The sequence below is a fragment of the Aquila chrysaetos genome (assembly GCF_900496995.4).
Source record: "Aquila chrysaetos chrysaetos chromosome W unlocalized genomic scaffold, bAquChr1.4 W_unloc_2, whole genome shotgun sequence".
Classification (NCBI taxonomy): Eukaryota; Metazoa; Chordata; class Aves; order Accipitriformes; family Accipitridae; genus Aquila; species Aquila chrysaetos.
In genome coordinates, this window is record NW_024470322.1 from 5,643,187 (window position 1) to 5,658,924 (window position 15,738).

General features: G+C 45.0%; 1 protein-coding gene across 11 annotated transcripts in view; it reads left to right on the plus strand.

The window, feature by feature from the left end:
- Positions 1 to 5,580: 5,580 nt before the first annotated feature.
- LOC121232947 (F-BAR domain only protein 2-like) overlaps positions 5,581 to 15,738 on the plus strand; it is a 114,768-nt gene continuing 104,610 nt past the window's right edge. For 7 of the 11 annotated variants that reach the window (XR_005931771.1, XM_041121466.1, XM_041121467.1 and 4 more), the window contains exon 1: positions 6,063 to 6,235. Coding sequence is in view for 6 of the 11 variants with exons in the window: in XM_041121466.1 (XP_040977400.1) it covers positions 6,206 to 6,235 (30 nt within the window). In the remaining 5 variants the exon portion in view is untranslated. Of the gene's footprint in view, positions 5,602 to 6,062; positions 6,240 to 7,868; positions 8,004 to 15,738 lie in introns of those variants that run through there. The other 4 variants (XM_041121470.1, XM_041121471.1, XM_041121472.1 and 1 more) reach the window with 4 other exon arrangements.

A 15,738-nucleotide genomic window follows, 5' to 3' on the forward strand; every position in this document is an offset into this window, starting at 1 on the left:
AGTTTTTAATTTCTTTATCAAAATATTTGCAACACTTTCTCTCTTCCTTTCTCTCTTCCTCTTTCCTTTTCCATAATCCCTACACCTCATCCCTTTAGACATAAACCATTGACCAAATCTGGGACTAAGAGTGGATCCAGCCGCCCCTAGGCCCTTCTCTGAGGAAGAGTCTAGAAAGTAAGGGGGTCTGCTCTGAACTTCGTGACTTGACGGGAGGGCTCTCCTTATTCCCTGAATTGATGTACAGGGTTACCACGGGTTACACGGTTGACTGAGGTAGTTCCATGCCAATTCCTGTTGTGAGAAACCCCGCCACCTACTGTTATGCTTCCCAAGTTCAGTTTGCTTCTGCCATGAATAAAATGTTTAACTGATCGTTTGGTGTCGTTTCACCTTAATTTAGCCCGAGGGAATTCCGAATTCACCACGACTTCCTTCTCTGTCCAGCCCGGGTCGTGACAGGGAACTCTGATCTAAATACCTCCTTTCACATATATGCAATCCACATTAATGCCAAATGGCATCATTTTTCAAAATGAGGATTGTATTCATTAAATATAACTATTAACTAGTATAGCCAAGAAGTCTCTATTTCTTCATACCCTTACTGTGAGGTATATTGTTGTGGTTTTTTAACCTTATACTCATGTAGATGGCAAAAATGGGAAAGCAATTCTTTAACCCTACTAAAAAATTAGTAATCCAGAAAACTACTTGGATGTTCTATGAAAGCTGTTGATAATATGTAATGGAAATGTTTATTTTATTACACTATGAAAACAAAAGAACAATTGTACTGGGTCAAACAATAAGTATACTGTCCTTGGCAACCACTAAAAGCCAATACCTCGGGAAAAGGATAAGATTAAAGTACTATAAATAATACTTTTGCAAAGTATTCCCACAGACCTCACTACATTGCAGATCAGGGACTTTCACAATAAGACGTATTGTCTTTGTATTTAGCCATAGAATCATAGAATGGTTTGGGTTGGAAGGGACCTTAAACATCATCTAATTCCAACACCCCCCCCCCCCCCCCCCCCCCCCGGCCAGGGGCAGGGACACTTTCCTCTAGACCAGGTTGCTCAAAGTCCCATCCAAGCTGGCCTTGAACACTGCCAGGGATGGGGCATCCACAACCTCTCTGGGCAACCTGTTGCACTGTCTCACCACCCTCACAGTAAAGAATTAGTTCCTTGTGTCCAATCTAAATCTACCCTCTTTCAGTTTAAAACCATTAACCCTTGTCCTGTCACTACAGACCCTGGAAAAAAGTCTCTCTCCCCCTTTAAGTATTGAAAGGCTGCTATAAGTTCTCCCTGGAGCCTTCTCTTCTCCAGGCTGAACAACCCCAACTCTCTCAGCCTGTCCTCAGAGGAGAGGTGCTCCAGCCATCTGATCATTTTTGTGGCCCTCCTCTGGACTCACTCCAACAGGTCCGTATCTTTCTTACGCTGGGGGCCCCAGAGCTGAATGCAGTACTCCAGGTGGGATCAACATACTTCTCATACTGAACCCAAACCATAACACTATACCAGCTACTAGAAAGAAAATTAACTCTATGCCAGCCGAAACCAGGATATTGGTAGATGTTTGTTTCCATATTATGGTTTGTTTATTGTTGCTTTTCTCTCACTCTTCTAGGTTTTTTTTTTTTTTGTTTTGTTTTGCGTTGGGTATCTTTTGTTGTTGTTTGTTTGTTTTTTAAGATAAGTGGTACTACTACTGTGCACAGCATTCACGGTGCAGGTGCCCACATGCAGGTTTTATACACTGAATGAATTAGGTTCTCTGTTCCTTTCCTAATACATCTAAGAATTTGTTTTAAGTATGACTAAGCATCAATCTCTGCTTTTAAGTACTGTATTTAGGTGGTCTCATAACTTCAAGATCTTATATGAGTGTCAGCTCAAAGTCTGTTACTTTGTAGAATGACCTTAATAAACTGGCTGGATACTGACCCAGCACATAAAATCCCCTCCCAACTATCCCTCTGTATGCTTTTTTACACTGAATTTTAAATTCAAATGCAAGATGCTGAGCACTGATATCTGCTAATACCTGCTGCTGGGTATTATGGAATCGACTGCCGCAGGGCTGGAAACACAGCCCCACCATTTGCCATGGACTGATCCAGACTGCACTGGAAAAGGGTGAAGCTCCAGAGCACCTGCAATATATCGATGACATCATCGTATGGGGCAACACAGCAGAAGAAGTTTTTGAGAAAGGGAAGAAAATAATCCAAATCCTTCTGAAAGCTGGTTTTACCATAAAAGAAAGTAAGGTCAAGGGACCTGCCCAGAAGATCCAGTTTTTAGGAATAAAATGGCAAGATGGACGTCGTCAGATCCCAATGGACGTGATCAACAAAATAGCAGCTATGTCCCCACTGACTAATAAAAAGGAAACACAGGCCTTCTTAGGTGTCGTGGGGTTTTGGAGAATGCATATTCCAAATTACAGTCTGATTATAAGCCCTCTCTATCAAGTGACCCGGAAGAAGAACGATTTTAAATGGGGCCCTGAGCAACAGCAAGCTTTTGAACAAATTAAATGGGAGATTGTTCAAGCAGTAGCCCTTGGACCAGTCCGGGCAGGACAAGATGTTAAGAATGTGCTCTATTATCCTGCAGCTGGAGAAAATGGCCCTACCTGGAGCCTCTGGCAGAAAGCACCTGGGGAGACCCGAGGCCGACCCCTGGGGTTTTGGAGTCGGCGATACACAGGATCCGAGGCTCACTATACTCCAACTGAAAAAGAGATATTGGCAGCATATGAAGGAGTTCGAGCTGCCTCAGAAGTGGTTGGTACTGAAACACAGCTCCTCTTAGCACCCCGACTGCCAGTGCTGGGCTGGATGTTCAAAGGGAGGGTCTCCTCTACACATCATGCAACTGATGCCACATGGAGTAAGTGGATTGCACTGATCACACAACGGGCTCGCATAGGAAACCCCAGTCACCCAGGAATTGTGGAAGTGATCATGGACTGGCCAGAAGGCAAAGATTTTGGAATGTCACCAGAGGAGGAGGTGACACGTGCTGAAGAGGCCCCGCTGTATAATAAACTGCCAGAAAATGAGAGGCAATATGCTCTGTTCACTGATGGGTCCTGTCACACTGTGGGAAAGCATTGGAGGTGGAAGGCTGCTGAATGGACTCCTATAAGACAAGTCGCAGAAACTGCTGAAGGAGAAGGTGAATCAAGTTAATTTGCAGAGGTGAAAGCCATCCAGCTAGCGTTAGACATTGCTGAAAAAGTGGCCAGTGCTCTATCTCTGTACTGACTCATGGATGGTGGCAAATGCCCTGTGGGGGTGGCTACAGCAATGGAAGCAGAGCAACTGGCAGCGCAGAGGTAAACCCATTTGGGCTGCCGCACTGTGGCAGGATATTGCGTCCTGGCTAGAGAATCTGGTTGTAAAAGTACGTCACGTAGATGCTCATGTAGCCAAGAGTTGGGCCACTGAAGAACATCAAAACAACCAGCAGGTGGATCAGGCTGCCAAGATTGAAGTGTCTCAGGTGGACCTGGACTGGCAACATAAGGGTGAGCTATTTATGGCTCGATGGGCCCATGATGCTTCAGGCCATCAGGGAAGAGATGCAACATATAGATGGGCTCGTGACCGAGGGGTGGACTTGACCATGGATGCTATCGCACAGGTTATCCATGAACGTGAAACGTGCTGCAATTAAGGAAGCCAAACAGTTAAAGCCCCTGTGGTATGGAGGACGATGGCTGAAATATAAATATGGGGAAGCCTGGCAGACTGACTATATCACACTCACACAAACTCGCCAAGGCAAGCACTATGTGCTCACAATGGTGGAAGCAACCACTGGATGGCTGGAAACATATCCTGTGCCCCATGCCACCGCCCAGAACACTATCCTGGGCCTTGAAGAGCAGGTCTTGTGGCAACATGGCACCCCAGAGAGAATTGAGTCAGACAACGGGACTCATTTCCGAAACAACCTCATAGACACCTGTGCCAAAGAGCATGGCATTGAGTGGGTGTATCACATCCCCTATCATGCACCAGCCTCTGGGAAAATCGAACAATACAATGGACTGTTAAAGACTACATTGAGAGCAATGGGGGGGGGGTGGAACCTTCAAACATTGGGATACACATTTAGCAAAAGCCACCTGGTTAGTCAACACCAGAGGATCTGCCAATAGGTGTGGCCCTGCCGAGTCAGAACTTTTACGTACTGTAGAAGGGGTTAAAGTCCCTGTAGTGCACACAAAAAATATGTTAGGGAAGACAGTCTGGGTTACTCCTGCCTCAGGCAAAGGTAAACCCATTCATGGGATTGCTTTTGCTCAAGGGCCTGGGTGCACTTGGTGGGTGATGCGAAAAGATGGGGAAGTCCGATGTGTGCCTCAAGGGGATTTGATTTTAGGTGAGAATAGCCAATGAATTAAATTGTATTATGTTAGTTGCTATATAACCCTGCCACTGTACTTTATCATTACTATAATTGTTATATGCTATATCAATGGTATTACAGTAAGAATCACTTAGATCAAGCAAGAATGAACCGTGATAAAACTGAGCGAAGCGCAGTAGTGATGGAACCAGAACTGACTCCAGCATGCAACAATCCAAGGGTGCACACCATCCTCCTGCTGCGTCCAATGTCAACTGCTCGTCACACTGCACTGAAGCCCGATCCTGCTCTGCCGACTGAGAGGACTTTGCACCATCCCTCCTGCCCAGAAAGACTGGTATGACAAATGGAGCCCAAAGTTGGGGACTAAATGAACTCAATGAACATTTTACAGAGATGGCCCATAGACTAAGGGAATGATATCTGTGTGTGTATGTATATATATATCTCTCAAAGGACAGGAAAGGTGATAGTGATTGATTAGGATGTATTGGAAAGTATGGGACCTGAGCATGATGTCAATGGTATGGAATAAGGGGTGGATACTGTCCTGGTTTCAGCTGGGATTGAGTTAATTGTCTTCCTAGTAGCTAGTAAAGTGTTATGGTTTGGATCCAGTACGAGAAGAATGTTGATCACACACTGATGTTTTCAGTTGTTGCTAAGTAGTGTTTAGTCTAAAGTCAAGGATTTTTTCAGCTTCTCATGCCCAGCCAGCAAGAAGGGTGGAGGGGCACAAGAAGTTGGGAGGGGACACAGCCAGGGCAGCTGACCCAAACTGGCCAACAGGTTATTCCATACCATGTGATGTCATGCCTAGTATATAAACTGGGGGGAGTTGGCCTGCAGGGGGGATCGCTGCTTGGGAACTAACTGGGCACTGGGTGGTGAGCAATTGCATTGTGCATCACTTGTTGTGTATATTCCAATCCTTTTATTATTACTATTGTCATTTTATTAGTGTTATTATTATTAGTTTCTTCCTTTCTGTTCTATTAAACTGTTCTTATGTCAACCCACGAGTTTTACTTTTTTTTTTTTTCAATCCTCTCCCTCATCCCACTGGTTGGGGGGGAAGTGAGTGAGCAGCTTCGTGGTGCTTAGTTGCTGGCTGGGGTTAAACCATGACAGAAGTGTATTGTTTTTAGGAGCCTGTCACTGAAACTGTAAAGTCCTGTGAGAGGAGGTACTGGAGAGGGTAAGTTACACTTTGTTAATAAAGTGCCTAGTAGTGATCAAATGCCTTGAATCATAGAATTGTTTAGTTTGGAAAAGACCTTTAAGATCATCGAGTCCAACCGTAACCCAGCACCACCATGCCCACATGAAGGATCTTATTCTATGTGGATGGAAAGATGCTTGGTTATGATGCCACTTCAAACAGCATGAATCTATTCTCCTGGGTATCAAATAATTCGTGTGCATTCCAGCCTTCAGTATAGTCACTCCTTAGTGGTTACTGCATATTTTAGAGGGGATTTTACTCAAGATTTCTGAGTGTGCCTTCTGCAAGTATATTTATAGTTCTGTAGTGATCAGGGTTTCTTTACTTCTGAGAGCACTTCTCAGCTGCAGTGGAGCTGACGCTCTGGGCATGCGCGTGCTGCTCCTCCGCCCGGGGTGGGGGGGTGGGACGCGCCTGCGCGGGAGCCGCGGCGCCCGGCGGCAGCTGGGCACATGCGCGGGGCTGGAAGGAGGCGGTTGCATCGTAACGGGAAGTGTGGCGTCCTGCAGAGGTGTTCGTTTCCTCCGTTGGAGTTTCGGAGGTTGACGCCGGGCTTGCTGAGGGCCGGGGCGGTTTGATGATGGCCTACTTCGTGGAGAGCTTCTGGGTAGGGAAGTGCCGCGGGTGGGACGGGCAGGGCAGGGCGCGGTGCAGCGCAGCGCAGCGCAGTGCCGCCGGCGGAATTTCCGCAGGAGCAGCCTCGATTCTTACGCCACCCTGGGGACTGGGCTTGGGCCTTGCCGCGGGGAGCGCGGCGGAGGGATGGTGGCCGCCGTCTTTACCGCTGCACTCTGTGTTTCCTGCGGCGGCTTCCTGCGCCTGCCGCGGCTCGCTTCGCCTCGGCCGGGCTGGGCCGTGGGGGAAGCGCCCTGCCCCTGTCTTGTGCAGTACTCGGTGGTCCGTTAGGGAGAAACGATTGGGGAGTGGGTTTGCTGGGCCAAGGGATGTGTATATACGAGCGGGAGACCCTTTGCTAGGGGGTCTTACTCTTGCAGCCACTGTGGTGTGTAGATGGGGCTTCTATTGCAGTCTGATCTCTCTTCGTTAAGCCTCCCATACAATGCAGTTGTTTGGGGGAATGTTACTAACTGTAACAACCTGCAGTTGTATCACGCAAAAGTAAAATTGCGTCTCAGAACTTTATGCTTTTGTACTGACAACTCGTTTTTGTCTGCATGATAGAAGGTACAGCCTGAACAGTAGCCAGCTAGAGAAACAACAGACTCTCCAGTCGGTTTTAGAAACGATTTGTCAGTCATTTCTGTGCAGATTTTTGTATTTTTAATTGGGTAGTTATACATGGAGAAAAACTTAAAATCTGGATTTGGATTATTGAGCGTTGCATGAAATGAAACTTGTTTTCATTGTGACTGTAGCTGGTCTGAAACATTAAAGTAAGTGTTCTTGTAAGTTATTTCCATTATACGCAGCTAGGTTTTGTCACTTTGAGTACACTCATGCTGATACAGTAGAATAAAAAGTATTCATTATCATTGACTTACTGTTTTCTTAGCACTACTTAGGAAGTGTTGCATAAGCTTTGACATAAGTTTGATTTTTAAACTGACTGGTGCAGGCAATACTCTTGTTAATTGTGAGTCTATTAAACTGTTTCAGGTCAACCAAAATAAGCCACTTCTAAGCCAGTCAGTATATATTTGTTAATTGTTTTAAATTAATTTGATTCAACTGTTGGAAGTTCTATATATAGCTGAAACTGGTCTCTGTGTAATGCTGTGCATGGTAAGTCTGGAAGTTCTGGGATATAAAAATGTGTGTTTAAATTGGTTTTGATGAATTCTTTTTATTTTATCTTTTTAATCGCTGGTGTTACCTGTAGATTTTTGAGAAAGGAATCTTCCTCACAACCATTCTTTTCAAGTTCTTTTTGTAACATGTAAGGGCTGGCTGTGTCCAGGGTTAATTATCTTAGCTTTGTGAAGAGGCTTGCTCTAATAAGTGCAAGACGTTCTCATACACATTTATGTGATATGAGTGATAATGAGACTTGTCATGCTTCTGCCTGGACTTCCATTCACATGTTTACACAGTGCTACTCTTCTGCTTGGCATACAGTTGGATGCTCAGTTTCAAGAGAGCTGTTGTGCAGTGTTTGCTCAGTCTCCTCCATCTGCATGTACGTTTAGCATGAGTAGGCAACTTCTCATCTTTTTGTTCAAAAAAATATTTTTAATTATCTAGATATAGATAAAAATATCTGTTCTCCTTCATATGCATAGAGCTTCTCTGGAGCTGATCTTTATTTAATTTATTGAAGCTGAAAGAAGAAAATTGAAATTGCCAGGTTGCTTTTGTGTTCAAACTCCTCAAAACTTTCAGAACTGAAGAAGATATGTCGCCAGTGTAAACATCAGGTGACTACTTTTTTTGATTTTTTTTTTTTTTTTTTTATGCTCTCAATTTTACGTAGCTCTTCATACACTTGGTAATTGAAAATTACTGTTAGCTAGCTTTCAAAAATATAACACCATAATATTAATCAGAGGAATATTTTCATGTATACAGGGTACATTAAATAATTGCCTAGGTGGAAAGTATGAAACACATGTTACTTAGTTGAAACTGCAACAAGCAGCGACAGTTTAAACAAAATGACAGTGACATTTATCAGAGCATCTAAAATGAGTTTAAATTTACCTGGAGTTAGGTGAATGAAAAAAAGTCGACAATACAAATGGACAAACCATAATGACTAGCACATGTCTTTCTAAGTTTGTGGGTAAAGAGAAGATTGTTTTTGGTTAATATTTGGAACTTTCATTTTAGAATTGCAGGAATGTACACCCAGTTTCTATTTTTCTGTTGCACTAAAATTTGTAAATTAATTATTAAATAGGGTATCTTTTAAGCAGCATAAATCAAATCTTGTAGTTGTTAAAAAGTTGTACCTAGATTAAGCAAATACTTTATTTCACCTATATGAGGGAGTTGTGCTTTCCCCCCTACCCCCCAATTAATGGATTGTCTACAGTTATTATTTGGTATATTAGTGTAACTCTGGAACAACTCTGGAATTTTCTTGATACACACAAAATTTTTCTACCAAAAGGACTTCTATGCCATTATGATTTATCTGTATGAGGATTCTTGCATGCATAATCTGCTGGCTAGGGGTGTGGGTTTTTTTCATTCTCCTATCTGACAGAATAGTATGGGTAGTACTTTTAAGTGTAAAACTAGCTGTAGGACAGCTTTTCTGGAGCTGACCAAAACAAGAGGCAAAGGTGTGATGGGTTGACCCTGGCTGGTTGCCATGTGCCCACCAAAGCCATTCTATCACTCCCCCTCCTCAGCTGGACAGGGGAGAGAAAATATAACAAAGAGCTTGTGGTCGAGATAAGGACAGGAGAGATCATTCACCAATTACCGTCACGGGCAAAACAGACTGAGCTTGGGGAAAATTAGCTCACTTTATTACAAATCAACCAGAGTAGGGTAATGAGAAATAAAACCAAATCTCAGAACACCTTCCCTCCACCCCTCCCTTCTTCCCGGGCACAACTTCACTCCCGGATTCTCTACCTACCCCCCCAGCGGCACAGGGGGACGGGGAATGGGGTTTACGGTCAGTTCATCACATGTTGTTTTCTGCCGCTTCATCCTCCTCAGGGGGAGGACTCATCACACTCTTCCCCTGCTCCAGCGTGGGGTCCCACCCACGGGAGACAGTCCTCCACGAACTTCTCCAACGTGGGTCCTTCCCACGGGCTGCAGTTCTTCACGAACTGCTCCAGCATGGGTCCTTTCCACGGTGTGCAGTCCTTCAGGAGCACACTGCTCCAGCGTGGGTCCCCCACGGGGTCACAAGTCCTGCCAGAAAACCTGCTCCGTGGGCTCCTCTCTCCACAGATCCGCAGGTCCTGCCAGGAACCTGCTCCAGCGCGGGGTTCCCACGGGGTCACAGCCTGCTTCGGGCACCCACCTGCTCCGGCGTGGGGTCCTCCACGGGCTGCAGGTGGAGATCTGCTCCACCGTGGACCTCCATGGACTGCAGGGGGACAGCCTGCCTCACCATGGTCTTCACCACGGGCTGCAGGGGAATCTCTGCTCCAGCGCCTGGAGCACCTCCTCCCCCTCCTTCTTCACTGACCTTGGTGTCCGCAGGGTTGTTTCTCTTACATGTTCTCACTCCTCTCTCCGCCTGCCGTTTACTGCCTGTCCCAACTTTTTCCTTCTTAAAAATGTTATCACAGAGGCGTTGCCACTATTGCTGATTGGCTCGGCCTTGGCTAGCGGCGGGTCCATCTTAGAGCTGGCTGGTATTGGCTCTCTCTCTCGAACACAGGGGAAGCTTCCAGCAGCTTCTCACAGAAGCCACCCTGTAACCCCCCCGCTACCAAAACCTTGCCACACAAAGCCAATACAAAAGGATACAAATTTTTCAATTCTCACACCAGAAATTGAAGCAAGTGACTCTATTTCCCACGTTCATTCTTTTCTAGACTTTTCCTACTTAGTGATTTTCTAACAAGAGGGGTGGTTTTTTTGGTCACATTTCATTGATATATCGTGTTTGCCGTAGGCAGTTGTAAGGTTTAACTAGGGTTCAGAAACTTAATTTAGAGATTATCCAGTTTTTATTTTATGTCAATTTAAAGTAAATTAGGGACCTAAACTTTTGATGGTTGAGTACCACTTCTGAATGTTGCAGTTTGAATATTTGTCTGCCTGTTTCCTGGAGAATAAGTTGTGGGCTTGGCAGGCTATTTTAAAAAAAGGATTAAGGGAGTTATGACTTTAAATAATGTATGATCAAAAGTATAGAATATATGGCTGCAGCGACTGTGAAATGGTGGAGTTCAAGATCCTTAGGGCAGCGAGGAGGGTGCACAGCAAGCTCGCTACCCTGGACTTCAGGAGAGCAGACTTTGGCCTCCTCGGGGATCTGCTTGGTGGAGTACCATGGGATACAGCCCTAGAGAGAAGAGGGGCCCAAGAAAGCTGTTTAATATTCAAGGATCACCTCCTCCAAGCTCAGGAGTGATGCATCCCAAGAAAGAGGAAGTCAGGCAAAAACACCAGGAGGCCTGCATGGATGAACAAGGAGCTCCTGGACAAACTCAAACACAAAAAGGAAGCCTACAGAGGGTGGAAGCAAGGACAGGTAGCCTGGGAGGAATACAGAGAAATTGTCTGAGCAGCCAGGGATCAGGTTAGGAAAGCGAAAGCCCTGATAGAATTGAATCTGGCCAGGGTCGTCGAGGGCAACAAGAAAAGCTTCTATAGGTACGTCAGTGATAAAAGGAAGACTAGGGAAAATGTGGGCCCTGTCCAGAAGGAAAAGGGAGACCTGGTTACCTGGGACATGGAGAAGGCTGAGGTACTCAATGACTTTTTTGCCTCAGTCTTCATTGTCAACTGCTCCAGCCACTCCACCTGAGACACAAAAGGCAAAGGCAGGGACTGGGAGAATGAAGAACCGCCCACAGTAGGAGAAGGTCAGATTTGAGACCATCTAAGGAACATAAAGGTGCACAAGTCCATGGGACCTGATGAGATGCATCCACAGGTCCTGAGGGAACTGGCGGATGAAGTGGCTAAGCCACTATCCATCATATTTGGGAAGTCGTGGCAGTCCAGGGAAGTTCCCACTGACTAGAAAAGGGGAAACATAACCCCCATTTTTGAAAAGGGGAAAAAAGGAAGACCTGGGGAACTACAGGCCAGTCAGTCTCACCTCTGTGCCCAGCAACATCATGGAGCGGATCATCCTGGAAACTATGCTAGGGCACATGGAAAATAAGGAGGTGATTGGTGACAGCCAAGATGGCTTCACTAAGGGCAAAGCGTCCCTGAAAATTTGGTGGCTTTCTACAACGGGGTTACAGCGTTGGTGGACAAGGGAAGAGCGACAGACGTCATCTACCTGGAGTTGTGCAAAGCATTTGATACTGTCCCACACAACATCCTTGTCTCTAAAATGGAGAGACATGGATTTGATGGATGGACCACTTGGCGGATAAGGAATTGGCTCAATGGTCGCACTCAAAGAGTTGCGGTCAACAGCTCGATGTTTAAGTGGAGACCAGTGATGAGTGGTGTCCCTCAGGGGACCGTATTGCGACCAGTATAATTTAACATCTTTGTCAGAGACATGGACAGCAGGATTGAGTGCACACTCAGCAAGTTTGCGGATGACACCAAGCTGTGTGGTGCAGTTGACATGCTGGAGGGAAGGGATGCCATCCAGAGGGACCTCGACAGGCTAGAGAGATGGGCCCATGCAAATCTCATGAAGTTCAACAAGGCTAAGTGCAAGGTCCTGCACATGGGTTGGGGCAATCCCAAGCACATATACAGGCTGGGCAATGAGTGGATTGAGAGCAGCCCTGCGGAGAAGGACTTGGGGGTATTGGTGGATGAAACACTAAGTATGAGCTGGCAATGTGCGCTAGCAGCCCAGAAAGCCAATCGCATCCTGGGCTGCATCAAAAGAAGCATGACCAGCAGGTCAAGGGAGGTGATTCTGCCCCTCTACTCCGCTCTCATGAGACCCCACCTGGAGTACTGTGTTCAGCTCTGGGGCCCCCAGCGTAAGAAGGCCATGGACCTGTTGGAGCAGGTTCAGAGGAGGGCCATGAAGATGATCAGAGGGCTGGAGCACCTCTCCTCTGAGGACAGGCTGAGAGAGTTGGGGTTGTTCAGCCTGGAGAAGAGAAGGCTCTGGGGAGACCTTATAGCAGCCTTCCAGTACCTAAAGGGGGCCTACAAGAAAGCTGGAGAGGGACTTTTTACAAGGGCATGCAGTGATAGGACAAGGGGTAATGGTTTTAAACTGAAAGAGGGTAGATTTAGATTAGATAGTAGGAAGAAGTTCTTCACTGTGAGGGTGGTAAGGCACTGGGACAGGTTGCCCAGAGAGGTTGTGGCTGCCCCCTCCCTGGAAGTGTTCAAGGCCAGGTTGGATGGGGCTTTGAGCAACCTCGTCTAGTGGAAGGTGTCCCTGCCCATGGCAGGGGTGTTGGAACTAGATGATGTTTAAGGTCCCTTCCAACCCAAACCATTCTATAGTTTTTCTCAATCTGTTCCATTTCTTAAGTGTAATGTAGTGATATGGTCATGTTTAAAGGGTTGAATAGGTGTGAAGGATGCTTGTGCATGCTATACCACTGCTAATGCACGTTATACAAGCATAGGTTGAAATGATGGTAATTTACTTATTGTCAAATGTTTCTTTACTTGATGAACTGGGGGGTCGTGGGTGTGGAAATCAAACTTTGAACTTCTTTCATTAAGCTTCTGAAATTTGATCAAAATCAAAATGTGTTTGAGAACTCCATGTGCCTTTTATTGTCTCATCTGCTTTGTTTTTCTGCAGAAACAGTATTTGCAGCTGTCCTCTTCTTGCTTCTCATCCTAGCTCAACAAGTATTATGTATCTGACCAGTCATGGGAACTTTAGAATCACTTTAATAGTTGAGGAACACTTGCTTACATTGGGTCAAAAGAGGGTGCTATAATAGAGAGTATTAGCTTTTTACACTAATAAATGTTAATGTTGAACGGTTTTGGTCCAAAGTAGACAGAGCTTCCACTTATACAATTTGGTTAGAAACATAGGAAATAAATACTGCTACAGATTGCCCAGAAATTTCTGGCTATTTTACCAAACATAAGTTTTAAATTAAGAATCATCTTTTTATATGCAACACAAACTTATTCTTAAAATTTTTCAAAGTCTATGAAGTAGTTTAGTAAAACAGAGTTCCTGTAACCTGTTTCCTGTTATTTACAAGTCATGGAAATGCTGAATTCTGACTTCACAATTGATGACAGGGTTACTTTCATTTCCAGGAGAAAATTGTTGCAGTTAGTTCTTGGTGAAGGGATATGGAAGGGCTGTCTGCCCTATTTTTCCATATGTTGTGGTTTAACCCCAGCTGGCAACTAAGCATCATACAGCTGCTCACTCACTCCACCCTTACCACCCCCCCCCCCCCCCCAGTGGGATGGGGGAGATCATCAGAAGAGTAAAAGTGAGAAAACTCATGGGTTGAGATAAAGGCAGTTTAATAGGGAAAGCAAAAGACGCGCACACAAGCAAAGCAAAACAAGAAATTCATTCACTACTTTCCATCAGCAGGCAGGTGTTCAGCCATTGCCAGGAAAGCAGGGCTCAATCATGCGTAATGGTTACTTGGGAAGACAAATGCCATCACTCCAAACGTCTCCCTTCTTCTTCCCCCAGCTTTATATGCTGAGCATGATGTCATATGGTCTGGAATATCCCTTTGGTCAGTTGGGCTCAGCTGTCCCAGCTGCGTCCCCTCCCAACTTCTTGTGCACCCCCAGCCTACTCGCTGGTGGGGTGGGGTGAGAAGCAGAAAAGGCCTTGACTCTGTGTAAGCACTGCTCAGCAGTATCGAAAACATCCCTGTGTTATCAACACTGTTTTCAGCACAAATTCAAAGCATAGCCCCATACTAGCTACTATGAATAAAATTAACTCTATTCCAGCCAAAGTCAGCACACCATGACTCTTAATTTATTTTGTATGCAAAGTTGGTCAGTAATGCTTCATTGTAGGCTTATGTAAGTGAAGTGTTTACTTGTATTTGAAGCCGTTTCCTCTTATGACTTGCTGTCAGGAGACATCTATACTATATCCACAGAAGAGCTCTCTTATGGCAGTGTAAAATGGGAAACCTCAACAAGAACACTAGCTTCTGAAGAGAGTTTTGATAGCTCTAGGGGAAAAAGGAGAAAACTACTAATCAACTCCAAAGTAATTAAATGGAGCCTGTGTGGAGAGGGCCTGCTTACATTTTGCATTTTCATACACAATTTTACAGTTGTGGATGATCCCATCATTACTCAACAGAAAACAACAGATGGTGTTTTACCCCTGAAATGACATTCAGAATGGTCTTTCAAACTGATGTGGAAGTCTGTTGCATATAACCTGATATTATAAATGATAAAAGAGATTCCTCTTTCTGCAAGATCCAACTTCTAGAAGAATCTGCATCTAACTTCACTGTCTGTCAGTCATAGCAGTGGATGGTAATTGCTTCTGTATGGGAGTGGAAGGTCTCATCTAATTTCTGCTATCTGCTGCGTTTATTGTTACAAAAATTTCACAACTGGGTTGTGCTGACTGAGGAGATAGGCTAGGACACAAAGTATAGAATTACAAGAGTAATTCTTTATTCATGTGCATGAGGTATCCCATTCAAATTGGGGTACCCTGAACGCAGTTTTACAGAGGGTTCTTATACCTTTCTGGCATTCACGTACAGCATGATTTGACCAATCGCTACTTAACACACACTACTGTTTTGCAAAGCAACTATAATTCTATGGCATCATCATCCATTTGCTTCTTTCCTGATCTAGATGTCCCTGGAGTCAGTCTTGCTACAGTTACTTATCTCTGATGCCAGATAACGGCAGGGTTTCACAGAGGTGTCAGAGGGGCTGGGATGCTGGTGTGATCTGGGTAGTCCAGGGGTACCCTTTATTCTTCAGGGTGAGGGCTGTCATCCTCCTCCTTGCAATGAGCTGGAGTCCTTTAGTCATGCTGACTGAACCATGACTGTGCAGTATACAATGTAAACTATATATAATCTTAAGAAAGTTCATACAATTTCATACTATAAAGACTGATTGATCCAGATCACTGATCTTTATTTTTATTTGCTAGCTTTATTTTTCAGCTGTATAATTTCCCTGATCAGGTGTGCCTTATGGCTGCACAAACAAATTTTTCCAGAACAAAAAGGACAGAAGTGATTGGAGTGGCGTCTGACCAAATCCTCAGGCTTCTTTCACTGGAGATGTAGAGCTGCTATTGTGAAAAGTCCAGGATTCTGCTTCCCATGAACATGTGTGCAGTTTTCCTGAGAGCATGCTTCCGTGTCTTTAGTAGCAGCAGCGTTATGGATCTCAAGCTTTTGAAAGGCAGGAGGGGAATGGATAGTTTGACAGGCAAACTCTTATAGTAGTAGTGGTGTTATGCAGTGCCTTGCCTCACCTTTCTTTCATTTATTGTTGCTTTCTCCTGTTTGGGGGAAGTTTACCATGGTGCCAGAGGTGATAAGCTGGCTGAGTTAATCAGTTTTTAGGGTAGTGTCTCAGTTTTAATGGTGA